Source organism: Anabas testudineus, chromosome 8 (assembly GCF_900324465.2).
Source record: "Anabas testudineus chromosome 8, fAnaTes1.2, whole genome shotgun sequence".
NCBI lineage: Eukaryota > Metazoa > Chordata > Actinopteri > Anabantiformes > Anabantidae > Anabas > Anabas testudineus.
In genome coordinates, this window is record NC_046617.1 from 5,760,591 (window position 1) to 5,787,489 (window position 26,899).

A 26,899-nucleotide genomic window follows, 5' to 3' on the forward strand; every position below is an offset into this window, starting at 1 on the left:
GTGAAGTGGAGGGGCTGTCTTACTGGCCCCCCACCGATAAAAGAACCCAGTGTGGACTACCCAGGCAGCTTCACAGTCGCTCACACTATGTCTCCGGTGGTCACACATGAAAGCCAGGCGGACTACAGGTGAGCATCAAGTGCTAACAACTCAGTGACTCCACAGGGTTCAGAAGCCCGTCAGCCACTGATGAGGCCTTCTGGATGGAAGGGGATACTTCTAGAAAAACCTCACCATGACCTGGATGAAGCTTTACAGACAAGCCAGTTTGAATAGTTCAAAACTAAAAGAGAGAAGCCAGCTACAACTCTCAATGTATATTTCAATAGAAGCATAATTAAGCTTAAATTTCCGATTCTGGCCAACGTTTGTATGGAGGAGTTGAATTTAACAGGGTCCTAATTTCAAAAAAGTGTCGGAAAAGTTTTGTATAGTGAACAAAACCCATCAAACGGCCAAATACCGAATGTATCCTACAAGTAAGCAAAGTGTGTGTATCAGAACCTGACTGATCTTATTTCTGCGTCGTGTGGAGCACCATGGCTGAAACTATTAAAAACGCATCAGTGAGCAACGCTTTTGCGCTGGGTGACATGTTTCTTCATTACCATGAACACACACACACACACACACACACACACACACACACACACACACACACACACACACACACACAGCAGTTTATTGTGACTCAGTCCCACATATACCGTTCCGCTGCCCCAAATACTCACTAGAGCACCAAATGTGAATTAATTCACTGTCCCCAACAAATGCACTACTTCCTCCTGATTGTCCAGCTATAGTGTCCAGCTGTTTTTAGGAAATTACTGAGCATTCTAAAAATACTGTCTGTGTTAATAAGTCAGGTTAAGTCATTTGTCTTCAGTAGGAACAAACTAGCACATTCTTATGTTTTGATTACATGGCAGGGAAACTACATCCTAACCCCAGCCCCATGTTTGTTTTTATTTTTGTTGAGGATATCCTTTTATATTTTAAATGTGAATGTGAGTTTTCCTTGGGCAAAACGAGCAGCTCCTCCCACGTGGAGATAACCCAAACGTTACCTTGGTAACGGTGGTCCACATGCTGCCGACGGCATCAACTACAGCTCGGTGGACACAGTCCTTTAAACGCGACTCACGAGTGATGACACAGTGTGCGCGTGTCTCCGTGAATATTTGCATGTGCTCCACCATGTTTTCTGCATGCCCTTGTGTGTTTGTGTGTGTGTGTGTCTATGTTATCACAGTAGCCCAGAATACCCTTTGGAAAGTCTTCATGCCGCTGACATGGGCTGTGAAAAATCTGGAATTGAGTGCTGCCCTAACGCCACTGCCTTAATTTGTTATCTGAAAAGAGAATGATTACTCATGAAATTCAACCAAACCTCAGACTATTTGAACTGAGCCAGATAACGAGCTCAGTTTCTTTTTCCAGCAGAGCTCCCTGGCAGCCCTCTGCTACCCTCATCTCTAAGGATTTGGAGAAAAGTTGGGGGCTGCCTCTCTTCCTCAAGTCGCCAGCTTTCAAGTCAGCTTGTTTGAACATGGCAAAGAGCAAGGTCCCAGAGGTCTGGCTCTGGACAACGCCACCTTCCCAGTATAGACGAGGGACTGGTAGGAACAGACAGACACAGCGGGGAAAGCAGAGAGAGTTCCTGCACCTCATTAAAACATACACACTCTCCGCTCTCTGCAGGGAATTCACACAGAATCCATACATTTCACTGAATTTTCACTCTCTCTTGACTCTTTTTAAGTCTTTAAGTCGAGAAGACGTGTAGAGTAAAGCGTTGTCATTGGGTAGAGGAGCTGAGCGCAGCAGTGTCGAGCCAAGGGGGGGGGGGGGGATGAGGGCGAGAGTCGCAGCAAGTAGCTGATCTGCTCCTTCAATCTGTGTTTCTGCAGGGTGCCCTAATCAAAGGCACCCGGGTCCGTCTGTGGCACCCAGAGCAAACAGACTGGGTCTGTCATTAAAGCTGGGGAACACAGCAGTGGGCGACACTACACCAGCGGCCCCCAAGGATTAGACACTCTGTTTACGCCCCACTAATCTCATCTCTCTGTCCTCCCTGAGAAAAGATGGGTGGAAGTGGGGAGAGCGTGGATGCGGAGAATGACAAGGGGACGGCACAAGGGGGGGGGGGGGGGGGGGGGAGCATGAAGGAAAAGCAAGACGAGCTCTCATCTCTACACGGCTACCATCTCTGGGCTTTCTTCACAGCGGGTGGACAGATGAAATGAAATCAAATGCGAAATGGAGAGAGAGGAGAGACGGTGAGCGACACTGAAGGAGTGGTGTACAGTGTCAGATGGGGAAGAAGGAGGAGGAGGAGGCTCAACCTCCTGCCAAGTCTCTCCTGACTTTAAACTCTTTTGTGCGTCAGCCATTACTGTAAGTGCGGCGCGTAATCACGGAGCAGTTGGACGGCATCGTGCAAATCTTCACCTCAAACATTGCTAGATTACAGTGACAATGTCAACACGCTAGGCCTCGCCACGACTCTGTTTGTGTCATATAAGCACTTTTTCTCCTGCCAAAGATTTGTAGATGTGCAGTAATTGTGAGACGGGGAATGTAGAGTTATTAACAGTGCTCTTTATGAGTGACCCAGATCGCTCTCAGGAGGGCTTTGGCCTTGCTGTGACCTTTCCCAGCAGGTGTTTTCGTGCTTAAGAAGAAAAGAAGGTCCTTTTATTTTCTCTCTCTCTCTTCTCTGCTCGCATTATCTGTCTTTCTGGACGTGTCTCTAAAGTTTGAAGATAAGTCGCCCTCCCTTTTATCTACATCTGCCTCTTGTGAAGGTAAATCCCAGGTCAAAACAGTGTCAATATGTAGAAATGAAATATATAGTATATTATCTAACATTTCCAGTGAAAATGACAATAATAATAATGTCTTTGTTTAAATGAAACTCTAAACTGTTTGTGTGCAGTTACACAAAATTAAATGATCTCACAGAACGGCTCTTGGTTCTGGCTCTGCTTGAATAAAGTGCTTGTATCTGTTGCTCCTTTGACTGAGGCCAAAAAGATTGGGGGGAAGAGGGTGTGTCCTCGTTTTTAGAGAGCCTGAATCATTCATATCTACAGCATGTCAAATATCCTTCACGCAAATAAATAAAACAGCTCAGGTTTACATGTTTTCAGAAAGCCCCAAATGGCTCCTCAGAAATGCACTTTCATTTTATGAGCATATTTTAGGCCAAATCCTCCTCCCTCATCAAGCACAAAGCATCGCCATGACATCAAAGTCCGCTGCTACCCTGCTAATGTGCAGCACGGCAGCCCTCACTCGGTTTGACTCTCACTCTCAACCTTCACATCTTATTTATGCGCGCGTGTGTGTGTGTGTGTGATGCAGAAAACATCCAAACTGCTAAGTGTAAACAGGAAAATGATGGAAAGTGACCACAAGCCCGATGTATTCCATCACAGCATCACTGCTACAAGCTACAAAATGTGAAATTATAAGAAATGCTAATAAGAAACAACAACAACCACATATCATTAGATGATTTGGGCAGTAGTATAGATAATGGGGTAATTACTAATTCTTTCAATATTCATGTTGAAAGTCTGTGGGAATATAACTGTGGTAGCTCTATACATTTTTACAGTCGTAGAGCTAGTGTCAGAATTTTAACTTTTAACATTGTGAGTGATTGAGCAAAAAGAAAAAGTGATATTGTGTTATTCCACAAAACAGGAAGTTCAAATGGAGCCAAAGTTGTCAGACAGTGGGCAAAGATGGGCAAACTATTAGTATGTCCCTAATTTAAAACAAGAAACAAGAATGATGGAGGGAAACAAGGAAAGCAAACACATTCTCAAATAAGCTGACAGTCATGACTTCGCTGTAGATATCTGATCAAACTTAAGGAAAAGGAAACGTAGAAAATTAATAATATCATTTTACTTTTTCACAGTGTGTTGAAGACAATGCTTGCAGGTGATGAAGGACACTGACCGGTGCGGTCGTGGTGGCGGTGATGGCGGGCGTGCTGTTGTCAGTGCCGGCCGGCTCGCTGTGTGTCTGCGTGGGCGTGTAGAGGGTCATGGCGTGCTCGGGAACCCGGCTCTGCCCGGTGTAGTCCTGTGTTGGAAGCGGGTGCGGTGCCGCAAACTCTGCGGGGATGCCATTCTGTGGGGGAGGTGGGTACTGGGCGGGGGTGTACGGCTGGGCCATCGCTTCTGGGGGGTTGGTGGCCTCTTGGTTACCCTGCGAGCGACACATAACAGGAGGCAAGTGTTAGAACTACAGTTGGGATAAAAGTGCATTGTTTGAGTTGAACAACCAGCATGAAAGACATCTCCGCTCTCCAGAGTGATTTGAAAGGCAACAGGGGAGAGTTGTCCTGCAAGCCAACTAAGTCAGGAGGAAACAGCCATCATATCACCTTTCAGCTCAGATTAGAGAATTCCTTGATCATTGCTAATGAACACAGTTTATGTTGTAGAGCATGGCTCACTGTTGGAGGGGCCCCGAGTCAGGGGGAATCTCAACTGCACTTGTGGCAAGCACAAGAGGAAAGATCAATTAATTGATAAAATTTTGATTAGGGCCTTTGATTTCAATGACAGGTCTGTTAAAGTAGCAGCTGCTCCCTCTTCAAACTCTCTCTCGCTTTATGAGCTCGACCCACCATCCCCATCCTTATTTCTTTCCCACCGTGTCATTTGGAGTTTTTTTTAAAAACAGGTGCCAAGAAAAACAAATCCCTAACTTTTAAGAGTGTGTTTTTGTCATACTTTTGATAAGATGTACTTTTGACAAGAACCTCGGCAAAACACGTGTGTAAAACTACAAAAAAGTGGAATTAAGGAACACTAATGTGACCAAACGTGTGAAGCCGTCTTTTGGTGCAATGACGGTTTTCAATTCTAATTGGAGACGTGTCAGTGCCCAAATAAAAGTTTCACACGAAGTCATGAGAATAAAACTCCAGTCATAGTCTTATTCTACTGACTTTCATTCCTCCACATGCTTACATAATTCCCACTGTGTGGTATCCATACCGCATATGTTTTTTAGTCCCAGCTCCTGACTTAAGTGATAGATGGCCCTTTGCAATGAAGCAGCTTCACAGAGTCTTTGTCTCGTGTGGATGCTCGAGATGATGAGCTGGAGAAATAATGGACTTTTCTCGCTGGTGCACATTGTTAAACTCGGTAATGGCTGGACTACAGAAGTGCATGTCTTATTGTTGCAAAGCACTAGGCTCTGCGAATCCAGACTAATGAGCAGAACAGTGAGATCAGTGCTGCTAGAGCGGATATCCATCCCAACATTAAAAACACAGAGGGAAAAGGTGAGACAATAACACTGAAATCCAATAACACCCCCTGCAAATACCCTCAACCAAATTTAAAGATACAGATCATGCGAGCCCAACGCATAACTCTTCAGATAAGAGAAAAGGAGGAAAAAGCACACAATAGCAGGCAGAAGTAAGGGTTTATGATTGGAGAAAAACAATAACAGTAAACAGATAGAGACATTTCTGTCTCTTCTTTTACAAGCTGGCTGGGGATGGTGAGATAGGAGATAAATGTGTTTTATTCTTTTCTTTTCTTTTTTTTTTTTTTTCGCTGCTGTGGTGTTTGGCCTCCTTCTGCAGATTTCCACAGAAAGCTCTATCTGGGCAGGAGGAGGCTGTGGTTTTAATGAGAGAGCTGAGCAACACTATGCTGTAAATGTAGTGGAAATAATTCTACTCTGACGTGTTGGCAAACAAACCTCAGCATAAACTGTGCTCTGCCAATTAAGGGAATGCTCCATTATCTAAATGAAAAAAGAGAGAAGCCTTGAGAGAGAAGGATTGACCATCCTCCTGCAGCCCGCGGGGCCTCAAGGCTTCTCCTGCTCTAGGAGTGGACCCTCACTCTTCCCTGACCTAATCCCCCCTTTTCCTTTTCATTATACTGTATGTGTGTCTCCTCTGTCTCTTTCCCAATCCCTCCTCCCTTTTCCCTTTCATGCTCATCTCTTCCTCCCCCCTCTTTTTATGCAGAAACTTTTTTAATCTCTACCCCTGTGCTCTACTTTTCCTCTCCCTCCAGTCATAGCATTATATAACACACTTGCATTGCGGGGCATCCTAATTCAAGCAAGCTCTTGATGTTGGCAATTTTCAACTTCTAAGCGCCCATTTTGAAAGGAGAATTGGGGTTGGTTACCTAAAAAAGATGCACCTCCTGGTACAACAGCTGAACGTACTACCACATCCCGCGTCCTCCTTTTAACAAGCTTGTGCAAACCGTCAACACATCAATACTCAATAGTCCAGCAGAGACAGAAAGCTCAGCAACCTGGAAACAAGAAGGTGCTGTGTTTGCCTGCATGTCAAATACTGTTCTCGTTATTAAGGAGATCAAAGCTGCAGATATATCAAGACCACTGACCACAGTGGAGATCAGTGTTTTTAGGGATGTGCTGAGGAGTAAGTTAGTGTGTTCACAGATGAACACCCAGATGATGATCAGGGAAAAATGATGATATAAAAATCAAATGCTGTTTTCAGAATCCCAGTTTTGAGGACTCAGTTACCTCATGAGTTACCTTAATGCTGCATAATATGGCAACTTAAGCCAGACCCAATTAGTTTCCATTCATTCATTGGCTCATTCAACTCAAAACCACAATTACGTCATATGGAGTGCATATCGAGCGGCAGACAGAGGGGAGAGGAGGACTGGGCGGAGCAGAGTGGATTGATTTTCAGTGTTAGGCTAGAAGTACTTGAAGTTGCATATTACCATTAAAACTTAGACTTTGTGGATCATATTTAATTTTTACGCTGTCTGATCGCTGTCTGCATGATCCCAGTTCAGCATATAAAATGAGACAAAGATCAAATGGGCAGCAAATGATGATGCACATGCTGAAATATAAGTGAATATAATATTACAAGAAACAATACATTGCTGCCATTACTGTTGTATTAGTGTCCTCATAACTAGAGACCAAATCAAAGTCTGTACACAACTATTGAAGTAACTAAGTTACAGTACTAAGTATTAACTAACTAAGACTTACACATATGGAAACGCTGTGTGAGGATGTGCACTGTGTTATTTATCAGCAGCAGGTTGCTGTTGGACTGTATTCATAGCTCATTTATTGAGGAACTTTGTCTGGTCATTGGAAGGAAATAACATTTTCCTAAGAGCATCACATTTTTTGAGTGCTTTTTTCCGTTGGTTACTTTTTTACTAAGTTTCGAGACCTTTTGGTTTCTTGTTTCTTGCTATATCCTCTTCTGTGTATATGACAGTTCCTCAGTTTAGAGGAATCTTCGATTTAATTTACTTTCCTCACTAGCAGCACTGTATCTTCTTTGTGCCTCAGTTCTGCATGAGTCATGACATGTTATACTAAACTTGTTAAATCATCATCTGCCTTCGAGTGTCCCCCTGCGCTCGGGTCAGATTCTGAATCGTTACACTCACAGGGCACACAGCCCAATGTATCTGTGTCAGGTCTGTTGCTATGTGAGCCTTAAACAAGTGCAAAGAACTGAGACACAGCCAAGTGACACACAAACAGCATAACTGCCTAGAGCCCGGTATCGGAGAAAGAAAACTAGTAAAATGTTGTAGCACCATGCCGCTTCTGTTTCAAAGGGCAGGAAGGCAAAAGCAAGGAGGCGGAGAGTACAGGCCTCATTAGTGAAACACAAAGTAACATTGGCTCTCGTATGATCTTCGCCTTCCTCTGATGTATGTGACAAACGAGTTATTCAACTGGAAATGAACTGGGAGAAGAAAAAAGGCCCATGCAAATCAGGGGCGTTGTGCTCGTCCCACTGAGACCATGCGCCCTTTTCGCTGGGTCTGACTCTCCCTTATCACGATAATCAATGGTGCCTAATGAAAAGCCCTTCATGACAAACAAGTCAGGTACGCGGCGCATCTAATTCCGCAGAAAAGAGATTGCTCTTCATTATGGCAATAAACGACCGCTATGAGTTGTTGTTATATTGGGATCCTGGCGTGTGTGTCTCAACCTGCAGGCCTGTTTATGGGGAAAGAGCGGGGCCCTCTGCAGCGTGACAACAAAGAATGAAGGCAGCCGGAGAGAGCAGCTTTTATTGATCTCCCATCTTTTCCATTCTTACTTTTCCTCCTCCCCTCTATCTCTCCTTTCACCCCTTCTACTCAGATTACTGAAAAAGCACAATAAAAACACTATCTCTAATCTTAAGCACTTTCCTTGTGTAAAATTGGATTGGAAACCCTTACTTAAGGAGATCACTTCTGCAGCAGAGTTTTTTGTTTTTACAGTGAGTGTCAGGAGGTCAGGAAGGCCTTGTGGCAATACCCACTGCCGCGGCTGGCAGTCTGAGAGAATTTCCCAGCATACAGTACTCAGAGAGACAGAGACTTTCACTGGTGTTAACCCCAGTATAGATGGTCAAGGCTATATTCCATCTCTGCAGGTACAACGGCGCTACTTGGCCGCTTGCCAGCAAGCTGCGATCCTTTTTAGCAGCGCTGGGCGGGATGGTGTTGAGAGGCTAGGAGGAGATGGGCTGTGCAAATACAGGAGCTGTTAGAAGGAGCTCATATTGGCAGAGTGCTGCACTGACTCATAAGTGCGATGGAGGGTCAAAGAGCAACGCAAAGGCAAAATACAGCAGGCGACTAATTGCGTTGCATTGAATCCGGAGGGAAATCACTCAAATGGGAGTGGGCTGATCAATCTCAGCGGTAGGAGCCGTGATGGAGTGAGCAGCTTTATAGCTGCAGCTCAATCACATGCACCTTGGATCATTTTTCAGCTACAGCCTGCCTACTTTACATGGTTCCTACTGTATGACACTAAGAGTCTGAAGCGCACTTCTATACACCAAGCAATTCAAATAGATTTATGAACAGCTCTGCAGTGTTTTTTGCATAATCCAAACAGCACGACTAGTTTAATGTGGACTTAACATAAAGCATCGCTGGCTCATTCCTTCTTGGAAAATGTACACAAAGAACTTGCTTTGTCAGATTACAGATGACATAACATTTTTTAAGTGAATCTTAATACAGCTTTTCGGTGCCTGAAACCCGCACTCGCCTTTTCCAACGCGCCGTGCACTGAGCATTCCTCTCTAGAACAATGCTCATTTGGTTTTAATGACTGTCTGACAGCGACAGTGGCAAACTTGTGACAAATCCCGCTGGGCCGTCACAGCACAAACCCAAAGCAGAGTTTATAGTGAGAAGTGTACTGCAGCTCAGCAGAGGCCAACATACAGCAATCAGTTGATGCAACACAAACGAAACACTGAGTGGTTCTTAGCCCGCTTCATGAAAGCCTCTTGCTGTCCCCGACTCTGCTGCCGATGCTCGGTTAATTGTAGCCCCGCACAGACAGTCAGGCAGGCAAGCGAAAAGATGGCCTGAGATGATTTCCGCAGGCAACTGGCATTCATTTTGTCTTGAAGGCACATAAATAAAGCCTGTCTAGCTGGGTCCATTTTAATTAGGCGAGCCACATGATCTTACTCCAACTCTCTCTGTTAACACTCACCAGAGGCTGCGGCATGTGTTAATTACAACCACATGCCACACAGTGAATTCAAGGTGAGCCAGAAAAGAGAAGCTCAAAAGAGGAAAAACAACAACAAAAACAAAACACACTTAGCTCAGTTTCTCATGATGAGGCACATATTTGGTGCAAGCGCTATTCCCCTCCTCCCAGTCAACCAATTACAGAGCAATGTTGGGAGAGAGAGAGAGAGAGAGGGAGGGAGGGAGGGTAGGGAGATGTGGAAAAGCAGCCCAATTTAATGCAGATTCACACCCCCACCTCAACAAAACCCCGATCTTCCTCACCACTACAATACATTTATGATTTCAAATAGGCTGGGGAGAGGGTTATTGTTTTGTCTCACATTTCCTCCCTTGCAAACTCCCATCTTTCCATTTTTCCACCTCATTTGTGGAAAAATCAATTCATGAAAATAAATACTCTGCGTCTTCGCTCCGCGTCCAAGACAATTTAGAGTTTGTGCACGTTTCTGCCACTCTTTTCCGAGAGGCTTAATCGTTTTCACATGTCACATATGTTTCATCCCCTCTAACGTGATTTTTCCTCGTTATTGGGAGCACTTATTTGCTCCACAGCCTTGGATGGAGGTATTAGAAAGAGTTCATTTTCCTCAATCCCTTGCTGATTTCTTCATTACATTGCAGCGGAGGCGCCGCACGCGAAGCCTCATACCGAGATGGGACTGCTCTTAGCGGCGCGACTCCGAGTGTTACTATACCTCAGAGACGCTGGAGCGCCACTTAATAAACAGAGTAGACAGAGGATCACTTTGAACTCCTGTGACATGTAATGAACCTGTCTGTCTCAGCCACAGCTCCGTCTGGGCTCAGGCGCTGCACGGTAGAAATGCAGAAAAATAAATAAATAAGAACACATCCAAATAAGCCTGGAGGCCCTGTGAAAAAGCCATCAGTTACACATGGTTAGACTCATAGCATTTTGCCAACGCCATAAGAGGAGATAATTGTCTGTTTCAGTGCTGTTGCCTCTTTTGTTGCATAACAGATATTTACATCTGGGACTAATTACTCTAGACTGGGTGTCAAAATTTGGATTAACTTGTGTGATGCATCCAGTTTGGTGTTTAGACTCATTCATTAATGAGAACAGACACTGTGCTGCTTTGACCCCATCAAAAACACGTCTTCAAAAAGTACTTCTCCATCTACCTTTGCACGGTTTTTTTTTTTCTGTCAGGACAAAGTGGTACTGATATATATTATATTAAAACTCTTCCCAAATGGAGCTCCTTGTGAGTTTGCTATTGATCACTAAAACATAAATAAAGTGAAAGCGGAGATAACTGGATCAGCGGGATGTTCTGTCAGAGTTATATGAAATTCTACAGGGGATAAAAAAAATGCCAACATTTGTTTTAGAGTCAGCTGATTGTCATGTTAATTCAGTCTTTTTTTTTTTTGCGGGGGTTATGATACGGGGGCCAGGGTTCCTCGTGAGGACAAAATGCCATTACTTAAGCATGCAGGAATCTCAACATGACATTCCTTGACCGCTGTGACAATGGCAAACATATGCAAATGAAGAATAGTGCCACTCTCATTATGACCCTGTCACGGAGACACCGACACCTCCCACTGGACCCCGAACATGCAAGAAATGGAAGGAATGTGGAAAATGGGAGATTAATGGAAAGAAGACTTAACCATGAGTGGATCCTGGGAGGAGAAAAGGTGTAACATCGTCGTTTACGTTATCTCTGCTCCTCTTCGTACTGTCTCTCTCTCTCTCACGACTCCTTTTGTAATCTATCGCACTGGTTTCCAATGGCCCATTTGCCTCACTGAAGCTTTTTTTTTTTTTTTTTGTCTTTGCTCTGCAGTGGAAAGAGGGACAGGTTTACATGGGCGGGATTCTTTGAAGTGAAAATGCCTACTACTCCCTGCTGTAGCCAAAGCTCATCTAATCAGGGGCTAATTCCAGTTATTAAGATTTGAGAGATAACTTTGATTCATCACAGTCCATCTACCCCGATCGGTTAATCACTGTCGCGCTAAGCTCTTTTTTAGTCATCCTTTTGTTTCCACTCCCTCTGGCACGCAGAGAAGGGGAATAAGAGAGATAGAAGAGAAGGAAAGGGAGAAGATATTAACAATATTAATGACCCATGATTCTCGTCTCCTTAATGAGAAGGGTTATTAACTGTGATTATCCATGATGAAATGGTGGTAATTCTTGAAAGCTTGAGAAAACTTGTACAATCGCTTGTCTGCTGATTTGCTCCTGTGATGTTTAAGAAAGAAAAACAGGGAGCGTGGTGAGAAAGAGAAAAAGAGAACTTAGAGGATAAAGAGGCAGGGGCAACCTGGGGAAATGAAGATTCTCGCAGCAGGAAGCTGGGAGGGATTTTTTTTTTTTTTACCACCGCATTTCAGACAGTTAAAATCTTCACAGAGATTAATCCAAACTCTGAAGTGTTCCTGCCTTTTAAAACTCTCGCCGTTGCGTTGCATCTTGCGTCATCTTCCGATGTCTCTTCCGGTGGCTAACGAGTGGGCCAATGTACGCACCTAGTCACCCATCTGCCGCTTGACACTGCTGAATGGCTGTTTGAACACCTATGCTGCTCTCACCAGATCCCTGATACAGCATTTCTCCCGCTCATCCTTTTTTCATTCCAATTATAGGAAGTTGCATGCTTGTGGAGTCCCTGTCGGCTCCATATGATTCCCTCAACGGAGAGGATAGAGAAGTGGGGAGGGGGTACTGTCTGGTGAATCATTGATGTACAGTCAGACTGGTTCATCGGAGATCTGTGTGCATGTGTGTGTGTATGGGGAAAGAAGGGGGTTAGCGGCAGACAGATAACAATCCTGAATTATGCATGTCTATCCCTTGTGAGGAGTCGAGGAGGGGCGGTGGCGACTGGGATGAGCTGCATTCTCGTATCCCTGGGGACAAATTTCGATAGAAAAGAGCTAGGTGTGGAAAAAGTCCGGACCACCCCGAACGCTACCTGACTGCTTCAGATGCCTCCTTTTAGCTCGACAAGCACCTCAAACTGTGATGGCTGCCATCGCATAAAGACAACTACGGATGAACAAGTCGCTGATGCACAGGAAATCGGTTCAGGAAATAGCCCCTTTATGAAGCCTGTTCTGTGGTAATAATGCTAACGGGCTAGAGTGGCAGATTTGCCAACTTATTTGTTAGATGTTCCTTTTAAGAGCATCTCTGGGAATTTAAGCTCGGGCCACGTGAAATGCTATCACGCTCCTAAAATTACACTGTATCACAGAAACACCTGCTGGGCCCATTTTAGATAATAATCCCATTTCTACATGCCAGTACAGCTCTCAGACGGGAGAAATTGGATTGTTTGCATTACTGACCTGTGGAGCAAGGCAGTCTGGGAAAAGCAACAGCCTTGAGGCTTTATTAGATTCAATCGGTCTTTCATAAACAAAACCTTACTTTTCAAATTGGTAAAAAAAATCTTCTAAATGTGGGTAGGCTAGCACTTTGTGGACACACTCCATTTATTTTCTCCAATTAAATCTCTTTAATTGGATTGAGAGCTGGCACCTGGTTTACACTCTGTCAACCACGCAATTCACAATAATTGATGTCAGAGCTGTGGTGTGGGTGCCGATGGGAGAGGGATTTAGAGCATGTCTCACTACTCCACAATTTCGCTGTGATCAATTTATCAATGGCCCGCCTCACTGTCCACCAGCGTCCACTGCACTGAGACGGCGAATGCCTTTACATTTTGGTGTGAAAGCCAACGTGCACCCACACACAAGTGAGGTGGGGGGAGAAGGCATTCAGATCATTAATGGACACAGCAATACTACAATGTATAAATAAATACACATATACTGCAGTCTAGATTACACTAATATTGTCAGCAAAGTGGGTTATATACTGAATTTGCTAAATAATAATAATATGGCTAAAAGCAGAGCATAATCATTAACTGGGAGCATTTTACAACATACTCTACAGCACTATAAAAAGCATTGAAGCTCCGGGTTTTCATGTTTTACAGTAAATCACACAAAATTTGTGTTGCGTTTTAGACACATATGTACAGAAAAAAGACCGTTCAATGTAAAAGTGAGAGCAGATCTCTACAAAGTACTCTAAATGAAGTATAAATATTAAAAATGCTTTTATAGCCACTGTATAGTCCTGCAGTGAATGACTACTGACACTGAATTTGTCAAATGCATGTACACCATGTGAGACAAAAGTACAATTCTCATCTGAAACGTAGTAGATTATAAGCAAGAAATCACATTAAATGCAAACACTCAAGTTCAGTGAAAGAAAATTGTACTTAAACTCATTATTTGTGCAAATGTACTCAGTTACTTTTGACCACTGGATACAACCTTAATGGAAAACGCATGTAGTCACATTTCAACATTCAAATAATGCTAATGCAGCAAATTTACATAGATAGTTGTGAGATGTGAACACATGTGAATATGTATACCTACAGAACTTGGATCCAGTCCTGAATACAAATGCCCATGCAGAATACAAATGGTGTGCACCCACACGTAGAAACATGCAGAGATACAAATCCAAGAGATGCATCACGGTGAGCTGACAGCACCTTTAAGACACTTTGAGAAACACCCGGCTCCTGAAAACCGAGCTCCGCTGCCATACAAATGGAGAGAGGCAGAGACAGAGCGAGAGAGAGGCCAAGGGAGACCCGACACAGTAAATAAAAATACAATTTCCTCCAGTGACATGCCCATTCTGTTGGAAGCCTGACTCTAATTATTCTAAGCACTTTGAGGGATGGCTTTCCACTGCATTAATCTACACATCCCACTAGCCCATCCACAGTCAATGCACTTTTAACTACCTAAGGACGCCCCGAAACTCTTCCTAAAACCTCAGGAGGAGGAGATTGACTTTATACAGTGATGGGGTGAAGTGTTTTGCCTGAGTGGATCTTTCTCTAAATCTCACTGCACAACACCATGCAACAATTTTTATTTTCAATTTAAAATGGCACATCTACACCCCCTCCCCTTAAAAAAAAAAGATCAAATTCAAAGGGGGGGGGGGGGGGGGGGGGGAGTGTATGTGGTTTTGTGAAGCTCAAAATAAGTCGGTGAATTCTCATTACAGGGCTTGTGTGAGAGCGTGGTTGTTTTCCTCTGGGCAGGAAAGTGCTCGTAGCTCATTTGGAACTGAGATGAATCAATAAATCACCAGGGACCATCAATCAGTCAATGAGCCTATCAATACTCAGTGGATGAGACTCCTCCCACTGTGAGAGGCCATGTTTGGTAAGAATATGTCGGGCAAATGGGCTTTTAACATAATAGCTCTGTCCACTTGTGCTGAGTGCAAGATTGATACTGTTCAATGTTTACATGTTGACACAAGCTGTAATAATGACACAAAGCAGGCCCCATGTTTACATGTAAAATAATCGACGCACGCACACACACACACACACACACACACACACACACACACAAATAGATATACTGTAATATGAAAGACTGCTCACATTCTGGTCATGTTTATCAAAATCTAAACAAGATCAAACCATCTTTGAAACAGCTCTGCTCTCTGATCGAGGCTGTATGTTTGACTTTGCTGCAGTGCAACATCTACTCTTTATAAACATCTGTCCCCCCGGCGGAGAAGAAAAAAAAATACAGAAATAGAGGGGCGGAAGCTGAAATCTATCTTTCCTAATTAATCACCACTCGTTTTAAAGTACAAAGTTTGTACAACCGGGGCTTTTTTTTTTTTTTCTTCTTTCTAAAACAGTCACAGAGGCCAATCTCTGCAGCACATTATGAGGAGAGTGACATTTTGATATAAACTGGAGGGCAGCTTCTCTCTGTATTCATAAGGCTGTAGATACATCTCAGAATAAGGTTGAGTGTGCATTAACAAGTGTTTCCTACTGTTACGGTTGTAAGGATATTTAATATTTTCTTTACAGGCCGAGACCCGTACTTCACTGATTCTATTAATACTGTACATGTTGTCACACTGCACTGTGTCACAGCATTTGAACACAAAATGCAGCTGGTGGAAATACTCACTCTAACACCTAATGTGTATTAATGCGCCAGTGAAAATTACTAAAGCTAGAATTTCTTTTAAAGATTCAACTTTCAAAAAGCAAACACTAGACTTGGGGCTGAGTGTTAAAGACAAAGTAAGAAATTCAGAAATTATTGATGAAGGGATAAACACATTGTTATTCTTTTCATGGGATTTATTGGTAATTAAAGGACGACCAGGCCAGAAACTAGATCCCAGTCTGTATTTCTGGGTACTCTAGGTCACTCTAGGTTACCTTCATAAACAGCATAATATTCAAAACGTGGCATTCACTAAGAGGCATACACGTTATCAGTACTAGCAGAAACCTGAAATTTAGAGAAATTTCTACCGCTGCAGATAATTCCTCACAGTGGCTACAAGTGTAAAATGTTGGCAGGTAAATTAACTTTCCTCTAAGTTACAATCTCCAACCTGCGTGCCCTTCAGCAAAGCACTTATCCCCTAACTGAGCTGCTTGGTAGCCATCAGCAGAAAACCGAGACTGCACTGAGAGTTAATGTGCACAACTGTGTGAGAGCACTGCAGGGCGATGCCTGGAAAAGAGGTTGCATACTCAGCAAACATGCACTGAATTAAAAAAAAAAACAACAACTAATGAATGAATAAACAAGCTACCAAATAAATAAATTAAGTTGCGATGTTTTTATTCAGAGGGAAATTATTATAGTTGGGGAGCAAGTCTGATGGGTTTGTTCCTAACTAGTAGATTATAAACACTGATTTACAGTGTTAGAAAAGAGGCTGCTCTATGTTTTACTGAGGTATCTAATCAATCATTTGAGACTTTTAAAAATGCTGAAAATAAGGAAACAAGCTGTCAAAGAGACAGGAATTGGCTTGTGTGTAATTCTGTCAGAGCATGAAAGATACAAACAGTGTGATCATGTAAAAATATGAAATGATGCAAGTGAAGAGAGGAAAATGAAGTGAAAGAGGCCTTTTATTGTGACGAGTGAGAAAGGTGTAATTCTTCACCTTCCATCCAAATCCAGGTTTTCTATTTCTGTCTCTACTCCTGATGATGGACAAGTTATAAGTCGTTGAGTTGCATTAGTTGATGTATGTTTCCGACAGCGTACAGTATGTGGATGTTTCATATACAACACTTGGCTGTGAAATCCTCAGGTGAAATGACAGGATTAAGATTTTTGAGACTACTCAGTCAAATAAATGGACTGAAGGTGTCATTTACTCCTGAGAGGGGTCTTTTGAACTATGTCTGCCTATGGTTGCTGTCTAATGTTAAAACCAACAGAAACTATTAAGGTTTTAAAATCACAATCCCAAATTAACACTTAGGTACAGAGAACACGAACAAATCACAAACCTAAATGCAACTGGATTTTAGGGATTTAATTGTGACAAAATACTATTGTTGTATTTCTGTTTTAATCACAATCGGCTGCCATAGAACAGCTTGTCAGGTATCCATTAGTGATGGGGGTATTTACAGTATTTAATTCAAATTACACATGGTGATAGTCACACTCAAAACTAATCACTGAAGTTTTTGGACCATGCCCCAACTTCCACCAAATTTCATTGGTTTTTGAGATACTTTATCTTCCTGGCTAACAACAAGAACAACTACCAATTTGTGCCAAAACCCTCCTCAGCAGAGTTAACAACCTGAGCCCCTATTTATTTAATTGAACAACAATTTTAGTCCAAATGCAACAAGCCTGCATTATATTGGACAAGCCGGTCTGGTGACATCGAGTAGTTATTTAAAAGCCAGAATCAGGTGTATGTATTGGTGTAACCTGAGTATAGTATGCGTGTGTGTGTGTAGGTGTGTGTGCGCTAAGGCTCGGAATACAGTGCTACTATGTGGCAGCTGACACAATGGAAACAGATTGCCATGGTTGGCCTTCAGCTCTCAATCACATCGCAGCAGATAGAGGAAACGTGAGGCCTAAGGGTCACTGCTGTGGCTGCCTGCAGACACAAGGCACCAGTCCCAGCCATTACTGTTAGCTAATTGGAGTTTTCCTCAGGGTCAGGTTAGCCATCCGCAGTGCCTTTACCACAGAAGACCCCCATTCACTCCCCACCCCTCTTTGCGTATCATTTTTAACACTATGTCACCACTTGACATGACTCTTTCTCTGTTTCTGCTTTAAAGACGGAGGTGGGGAAGAATAAGGAAACTGTGTGATATCCCTCCACCACAGCTGGTTAATAGGAAAAGTCTCTGTCTCCTCTGTGATCCATTCATCATGTCAAATGGTAATATCTTTAAAGGTCAGGCCGAGTCATTAAGAAAAAAAGAGCCTTGGCTAAACTTTCCCTGGGATTTCCAGAGGTCTAATCACCAATCACCAAATCTGAAGTGTCTCTTTTGATTGGCTTTTGATGGCCTCATTTCAAAGTGAATCATTACACAAAAAAGGGACATTTACAAGACCGGCAGCCAGCTAATTTTTACATAGCATGAAGGAAATCGTGTGGATGGAGCTAACCAGCTTGATAAAGAGCGGAAAAACAGAGTTGGGAAGAAATATGAAAAAAAAAAAAAGGAAAGATTTATCCAGCTGACTTCAAGCTGAAAAGCAGTAGGGTGTACAAAAAGGGAGCATAAAAGCTAGATAAAAAAAGAAAGAAAAGGTGGCGGGCAATAAAAGAGGCAGAGGAGCTAAAGACTGCTACTGTCTGACAAGTGTCACACTTGCGCTTCGATCCAGCCTTCCTCCTGCGCTAATGACTGTCAACACGACAAGCAGGGCCGTCTGAAGGGGGAGAAAATTACTCGCTGAAAAGCAATTGACTGACCCCCATCATTTCTCAGGGAACCAGTGACCTGTGAATATTTCATTATGGGGAAAGTCGTGAGGCCCATATAAATGGGGGGCAGGGGGGGGGTGTTGATCTGCCAGGCTGTGCTGTCCTGAGCCATAGAGGGAAACTGGGACCAGACCTGCAAGCCTGCCATCTAGTCTTTTCACTACTCCAATGGTACAATTCCTATTTTAGGAAGCCAACGAGAAGAAATGAAAGGGCTTAGCGACAGTTTCGATAATTATTTTTTTAACAGGCCACTGTAAGACCTAATATGGATTGAAGGGGGAGCATCTGGATAAAAGAAGTGCTTTGTTTACTAGTCTGAAGCAAAGAAAAAGAATTTGAAGGAGATTAGAAAGAAAGCTAGAAAAAAACTGAATCGTTTTGTAGGTGTGGGTCAAAGCAAACCATTCTTTTACCCTCTGCACGACATTCGTCTTACATTGAGAAACATCAGGGGCCTTGGAATAGAGAGGGGCAGGAAGAGAAAGAGAAGACGAGAAAGATGAAGGAAAATCAATCCCCTGGCAAGCCTGATTGATCGGTGGAGTTTTGGACAATTTCATCAGGAGACTCCACTAATCAGAGATGACACGACCCATATTGGAGGGAGAACGCATTGTGGAGATTGATACCCGCATTAGAGGCCTCAGGTCGGATAAACACGGGCTCTGGCAGTAAATACACTGGGCCCGCGTGCCCCCTCAATGACGACTTAATGCCAAAAAAGTCCTCGCAACCCACACTTTACTTTTGAAACTTTGACTGGACGGGATAATTGAGTCAATTAGGAGCACCTTAATCCATGGAAGGGATCTTCAAAAGAAAAATATACAGTCAAGGTTTGGGTTTGGTCTTAAGGATATAAATAAAGAGAGCTTGGAGATTGTCTCTGTTTATCCAACGATGGAGGGAAAGAGCAGAAGGATTATATTTGATCTTATTCAGGAACCTCATGTTACATATTAACTTCTGCTCTTCAGTGCTGGAGTAAAACTTTAATTCACCATTTTTGGGGGAATAACACTATTTTATAATTACATTGTGACAGTATTCATCAATATTGAGGGAACTGTTACGTTCTATCTGCGCTGCGACAAGCTCTGAGATAATATCAGGAATTAATTTCATAAGATAAGATAAGAACAGGAGAATCGAGGATAATATTTCCTCACCATTCTGACATTTCTCTTTATTCTCTATTATTCTAGGACAAGCTTCAAAGAAGGAAGGCGAACGAAAGACAATAAGTGCATCATGATCTAAACTTCCACTGAATGTACCTTTGTGAAAAGCGAGTTCTCTGCTGTGTATGTCAAACCAATGGAGGGAGGAAATGGACAGGGTGAATGAGGGGGAGGTGCAGAGGGACAGAGGGAATACTGCTGATCGAGCAGATCGGGCAAGAAAGCATGAAATACTACATTACAGAAGGAAAAGGACAAAAGCAGCCACTAGGGCCTGATCATGTAGGCCTGACAGGGAGGCAGGGGGTGGAAGTAATCGAGGGTCACACAGGCCAGATGACTGATCGGGGGACGTCAGGCAAAGTGACAATTTTTGCGGATGGTAAATATTTTAGCAGTTTTCGGTCATGTGGTGGAGGTCAAGCAAGCTCCATTTTAAAACACAATAGACAGACACCTTTAATAAAACATCTCACATAAACACACAGACCCACTCAGAAGGCCATTTCCACACACGTACATGCACACACAGAAAACTCGCACTGTTATTTTTCTTACGGTTAATGGTCTAATTTCCTCGGTTGCAGCCAGAGGAAGTTGCCTTTAGAAATGGGATGAAATTCAGGTCTGTGCTCATAAGCAGGTGGGGGACGTGACCGTGGCTGCTGGTGACATTTAGCAATGATCCACATTTCACACATTTTAATGCAACAAAAGGCCTCCTCAGTCCCCTCCTTATATCTGGTTTAAAGGCAAAGCCCTAAAGAGCATGTGGGATTCCTTCTTTTCTAACTGCACTCTTGACAAGAGGAGAAAAAAAAAAAGTAAAATAAAAAAAAAAAAATCCTAGCTTCCAGCTCATCAGAGTGGCATCCCTCCAGATGAGAACTGGAGTGTCTGATATACAACACCAGTGCCCGTTTGACAGTGCACATGGATCTCATCCATGTATCGCTGGCTGAACATCACTTGCAGCAATTCCTGCAGATGCGTCCAACGCAAACTCTTTGTTGACTACCCAGAGTACCCCTGTTCTCTTTGTCCGTCAGCACAGGTATCTAGTCAAAGCACAAAGAGGCAAAGCCTGAGTCTGGTCCAGAAGCTTTCTGCTGGGTCCCCCCCTCCCAGCTCATGTAAACCTGGCAGCTGATGTCAGTAGCTGCTGAGTGGGGTTGGAATAGCAATGTTCCCCCCTTTACCTCCCCATCCTCACTTAGTCTGTGATAAGCCTGCAAGGAAGGGAGGGAGTGAAAAGGGGGCAAACAGGGCTTGTTGTAGTGTCAGAGACATGACTGGCCTCTCATCCTCTGTTTTACATTACTGCATGTCTGCAGGAAATTTGATTAAAGCCTGCGTGCAGATGTGAACTCCTCAACTGCTCTGTTTTTCACGCTTTTCATCATTGTTGGGGTGGGTCCTGCCCTGCTTCGCAGTGCTGTGTATGCATAGAGATTATGACCACGAAAGCTACATTACGTTGCTTTCAAAAGGTAATCAGAAGCTTGGGGTGGGAAGGGGATATAGTGGCCTGGGTGTGGGTGTTGAATGATGGGTGCTCATTCATCAAACACCTCCAGGACAACCTCCCTTCTCTTTCGCTATCCACCATCAAAAATGTGCCACGCATGAAAAAGCCTTGCCTGCCTCTCAAACAGCTTTGCTTTGAGCCTGAACCTGTGCTTACTGGTGCACTGTCCTCATGGCAAATTAGCACTTATAATGAGCTGAAGTCCGGTTCTCAGTGCCGCCATTAAAAAGGACCCTTGGGTCCTGGGAATTGAATAGGTAGACACTATGATAAAACCATTGGTGTGTTAAAGCAGGGAAATGCATACCCTAGACCTCAAACATGTACCTGGCTGAACTCTTGACCTCCCCCCCTGCCCATCTTCCCTCACATCGGACCCTTCTGACACGGTTCCTTAGAGCTGTGTCTCCTGATCCCAGAACCCATTCGCCCATTTACCCATTTTGAAACAATAAAATGGCCGCAATGGCTTCTTGGACCACATTCAATAGGTACTTCAAGAAAAGGGAAACCTGCTGGGATTGGCTTAAATGATGAAAACTATTGTGCTCAGAAAGAATCAATTGGTGCTTTTCAGCGTAATTCGATTCTATTCACAAAGGGGCTGTGCAATCTTAAAATGGAAATGCTTCTTTGCTTGGAGTGCATGGGGAAGAGATGACAAAAAAAGACTGATAGTTTGCAAGTCAAACTGAGGACAGTACACCTTTCAAACATGTGGACATGTGTCTTACAAAACACTGTAGAGTTTGTGCTGAGTGCAACAGCTTGAATTAAACTGGGTTATCGTTTTCATCCAAACAATTATTGTGATGTTGTTGGGATGCAACACACCTCTTCCCTTACATACACCAAGGAAGCCTCACAGCGGCTGAACTTTTAAATTGGTCTCTGCTTACATTTTCACAAAACCGCAGTCCTTTAAATGTGTAACATTAGAGAAAAAGAGATTTGCTGGTTCAGTTGGGACCACAGATCAGTTTCCAGAAAGCAAATTAAAAAATAGAAAAAAAAGGTATTATCTTGTTCTTTTTTTTTTTTTGAAGTAACATGAATGCTACAAGTTCAAGTAGTTGCTAGCAGCCAGAGAGCCTTACAGGTATCTACTCCTGAGGAATTGTGTTACATATGGTTGCATAAGATATAAAAATATGACATCCTCTGAATAACATGTTGTTATCTAATCATGGCAGAGCTACAAATTGGTACATTCAGCTGCTTTGATAAAAGAAGGCTGGAGGGCAGTCATGGCACAAAATACGAGGAACTTTTTTGTGCATTAATCAAAAATGGCACATTTTTTTCTAAATTAAGCTCTTGTAAATTTCTATCTGCACCTTGAGTCAAGCTGGTGGACAACCCTCAGGGTGAAAATAACTACACATGCATAAGTTGCAGAAGTAGAGCAATGATGCGTGAAAAAAAGAGATGAATGGCAGCACAGAAAGGAAGAGCTAAAAACCAACTCTCCTCTTGAGCGCCAATCCAGTAGGATGTTGCTTATCTCTTCGACTGGTAAAGTGCGGTTAAGGCTCCGGTCAGCATCCTTAACCGCTATCTGTCAGTCTGCCTCCTTCCCATTCCCTCTCACCTGCTTCCCCCTTTGCTGCTCTGGGACCAGCTCAGTTTCAAGACGGACAGGATGAGGTAGACAGGGAGTTGGACTGAGTCTGCAAGCGGGTGGGGAGTATTGGACTTGTGAGTGGGGGACATTGTTAGAGGATAACCCATGGGGCTGTTCAGTTCAGGGGCCCTTCTATTCTCCCTCTGTCTGTCTTGGCAAGAATAGAGGTAGTGTCTCCTGCATCATTAATGAAGGCGGTTGACGCCCCATACAGCAGTGCCTAGCAGCCAAAGTCTCTCCTGTCTGCTACCAGTGTGGAAGTTTTAAAAAGAGCTGATGCAGTGTATATCCACACTATGGTAATGACAAGGGTAAAGCCAGGCTTCACTCTACTTTGGCAGTCCATGCTGTATAATCAGCCATGACGAATAGAACAACTCGGGAGATGGAGAGGTCTGCTAACTTTTGGCTGGTGCACGGTGGACTCCATTGTGAAGTTTATGAGTAATAAAGAAGGCATATTTAAAAAGAATCCATCACATGAAACTTATGAACATGAAAGCTGCTGTCTGTGTCTATGAAATTTAATCTCAACTGAGTAGTGAAGAACAATGAACTAATTAAAACATACTTTTTTTCAAAATTCAAGTTTGATTGAATCCTGGATAACTTGCATCTCAAAGAGATGGAGGCTCTGTCAGAAACTGTTTACTGTAAAATGCACAATGGAGACAGACAGAGAGGGAAAAAAAAGTACCTCTACTCTCCTTTCATCTACAGTGAAGACAACCATGTCACAATTGTTGCCTCCTCAGATTTCCTGATCAAAGTGCCTTAGTTCAGTTCCAAGCCTTCAAATCACATCCATACTTCATTCGGGAGTTGAACTCTCCCTTGGTGCAATCAATACTTCTTTTTGATTTCGTCTGAAAATTGCCACCTCCCGCAAATCTCAACAAACAGATGACAACAACATATAAGCTGTATTTAGAGGCCCAACCTTTAATTCAGAGATAAACACAGGGGCAGCCCTGCTAAAACATCTGAAACATGCGATAGGGAACTATTTTTCCTGAGACTGAAAACGAAAGGTGACAAAAAAAATGGAACCACAAGGTCAGGTGGCATCTTATAGTCCGTCAACACTGACAGAAAGCCAAAAAATACAAAAAGTCATCTCAGAGCTGCATGATGAGCTGCAATTCTTCGTGAAGTCACACGTGAAGAGGTAGGGGCAGTAAGTGTACAGCTACATGCATCTGTGAGATTTGTTTATAAATATCCTATATGACGACGTGTAGATTCTGAGAATGCTATTTAATATTTTATTCCACCACTGCTTTAGAGCAGAACTCTTGGGTATTCAACCTGACATGTAGTCCACGTCTTAGAGGCATTTGTTTGCACTGGTCAGCAGAACTGTCTAAAGACTACAACTGTATAAAAAAATCTAAAGCATATCTATGTATTTGCTACAAATACATACATATGCATATACAAAGATATAAAGAACAGAATATTTGTGTAAAAAAAGCAGCATATTTATAACAAACATGCCTCTAGGAAGGATTCAACATTTCAAGTAGCACTTCACAAAAAAAAACAGAGTTTGGAAAAGGGACATTTGTGTAACTGTCGACAAAGTGTTTATCGGTTCCATTCAAATGTGAGATTTTACAGAGCAGACTCAAGGCTAATCGACATATGAATGAAACCAGGGAGGCGAGCTTATTCAGGACGTGTACCTCTGCAGCCCTCCACTTCCAGAATAGCCTCCAGCTTTGCTGTATCTTTGGCTCTTTGTTAGCACTTTGCCTCTAGCCTGCTGCATTCGTGCAAAACACTTGTTTTTAGAGGCAAGAGCCTGAATATGATTCAACTTCAGAGGATTACAGTAACAATAGGCAGCATGTGCACTCGCATGTGCATTCACACACACAGTCTCACACAGACACACACATACAGGAGCAGTCCCTGCCCAAGTGGGAATGAACTGTTTCAGGAAAGGCCAGGACTTTGGCAAGGTAATTAACCAAGGGTGCTTGTTTCACATGGCAGAGTCCATTAAGTGCCATGTCACACTGATGTCAGGGTAAAGGTAGAGCACGCACACATACACACAAGAACACACACTGCTTTCAAATGATGGCAAGAACGTCTGAGCTGGAGATAGTGAAGTGAGAATGACAAAAGAAAATGAACACAGAGAAGTGGCTGTGGCTTCTCCTCTAACCAGTGCTCCCTAATCAGCAACCCCAATCCTCCTATAGGTCCAACCATTGATCGGCAGCGCTACCACATCTAAGGAGTGATGAGGAGTGGGGGGAGAAGTGGATGTGATACCCTCAAATTGCCCTGCACGAGTTTCCACCACCCAGCTATCCCAGCAAAATGGTCTCCACACCATGGCTAAGCTTGAAAACAGGCCCTGGCATAAGCCCATTAGGCATGAATGACCACACCAGATGCTCAGAGAGTGGAAAGGGCTGCATTAGCTGAAGGAGGAAGTGGCTTCACTTGGCCCCATAACCGCAACACTGAACAAACCGCAAAGGCACCACACACCTGAGAGTGTATGCCTGCAAGTATGAACCCACACATTTGCACGCGCACACACACACACACACACAGAAGCATATACCTTTCTGTGCTTCTCAGACTACTGCTGCATCTCAGATAACATTGTCCCTACTGAAGAGACTTCCACACAAGCTAACTGAGGTTTATCTCCCACTTAACAGATGAGCCAAAGGAAACAAGAGAGGCACTCTGGGACCGAATGAAGAGAGGAGAGGAAGGGACAAAGAAGAGGTAGGGCCTAAGAGAGACAAAGCAACAAAGTGCTAAAACAACAAAGTGTCAGAACAAAAAAAAGTGACAATGCAGTGCAAGGGTGTCTGTGTCAGCCTTGAGGTGAAACTGCTTGATGAGAGGATTTGAAGCAAAGGATGATCTTGCAGGCAGGTTTCTCTGCCTGCTCCTAAAATGTTGACCACACTGAACACTGCCTTTAACTTGATTGCACAGTGTCTGTCTGTGTGTGTGTGTGTGTGTGTGTGATCGGTGGACTGTGGCGAAGCATGGTGACGGATGAATGTGCACCCACAGCCCTATGAGCTGCAGTTGCGCTGCCCAGAGCAGCACTGCAATTAAACGAGTAAGGGCCTGGATGCTAAGACTGAAGGAGCAGGGGCCGGAGAGCTTTGGACAGTGAGTGCTGAACTGAACACTGTGCTGATTTGTGCACTGACTGTCCCCGAGAATAGGGCCATGTATTTTTAATCAATGTCAAAGTGATGAAGTGTGTGTTTGCCTCAAAAAATCCCCTGACAAACACGAATGGAGAAAGACAAACTCCCCAAGGGGCCTCTTTGTGGATGCACACACACACACACACACACACAGATATAGAGCACCACAGAGACTGGACTGAACATTCCAGCAACTGACCCAAGCAGACTCCACTGTCTTGCTTTTAGTGCAGAAACCTGATATAAAAACCTATTTCTTTGGTAGTACTGCAACAAACGTGAAAAGCAACCAAATTTGGAATGCAATTAACATTTTTTAATAACAATAAAGAAGTGGTTGGCTGGTTGATAATTAGAAAATGGCAGATCCATAGTCATCCCTCAAGACAGACACATGCTGACGTTTCTGCAGGTTATCTGGTATTGGGAATCATTCCTGAAGCATAAACAAGCCAGGGAGATAGGCTGGCTGCCCTCCAACAGCCTGTCTCCTCAATTTTACAGGCCTCTTTTCCCCTTTCAGCCAATTCAGCCCCAAATATCGATCAGTAGAGAGAGAGAGAAAGAGAGAGAGGGAGGGAGAAATTGAAAGAAAGAGATGGGTAGAAAAAAACAGAGAAAGGGGGGAATTGGAGTGATGGGATGGAGAGAGGGAGGAAAGTCGGAAATGGAGGCCAGAGAGGTGAGGTATGTGGGTAAATTGCAGAAAGGCCGAAAGTTTTTTGTGAATTCCATGCACACATACACAAAGAACCATGTGACATGGATGGATACTATAAAAGAAAGCAACAAAACAGACAGAGGTGTGAAAAGGATGAGATATCATGTTGTGTCTCAATCTCTTGCAAGTGAACAAGTGATACTGAAAGCTGTGGCGCCGTAATCAGATCATTAACCCAAAGACCATTGACCTAAGGAGAATGCTCAGCGATCCCTGACTGAAACGCAGAGCATTAAGGAGGCTTCGGGAAGA

At 43.4% G+C, this 26,899-nt stretch overlaps 1 protein-coding gene across 2 annotated transcripts in view; it reads right to left on the bottom strand.

The window, feature by feature from the left end:
* Positions 1–26,899, bottom strand: part of LOC113158366 (RNA binding protein fox-1 homolog 3-like) — a 327,372-nt gene that overhangs the window by 24,022 nt on the left and 276,451 nt on the right. The window contains exon 7 of one of the 2 annotated variants that reach the window (XM_026354255.1): positions 3,973–4,224. In XM_026354255.1, the coding sequence (XP_026210040.1) occupies positions 3,973–4,224 (252 nt within the window). Of the gene's footprint in view, positions 1–3,921; positions 4,225–26,899 lie in introns of both variants that reach the window. The other variant, XM_026354263.1, reaches the window with a different exon arrangement.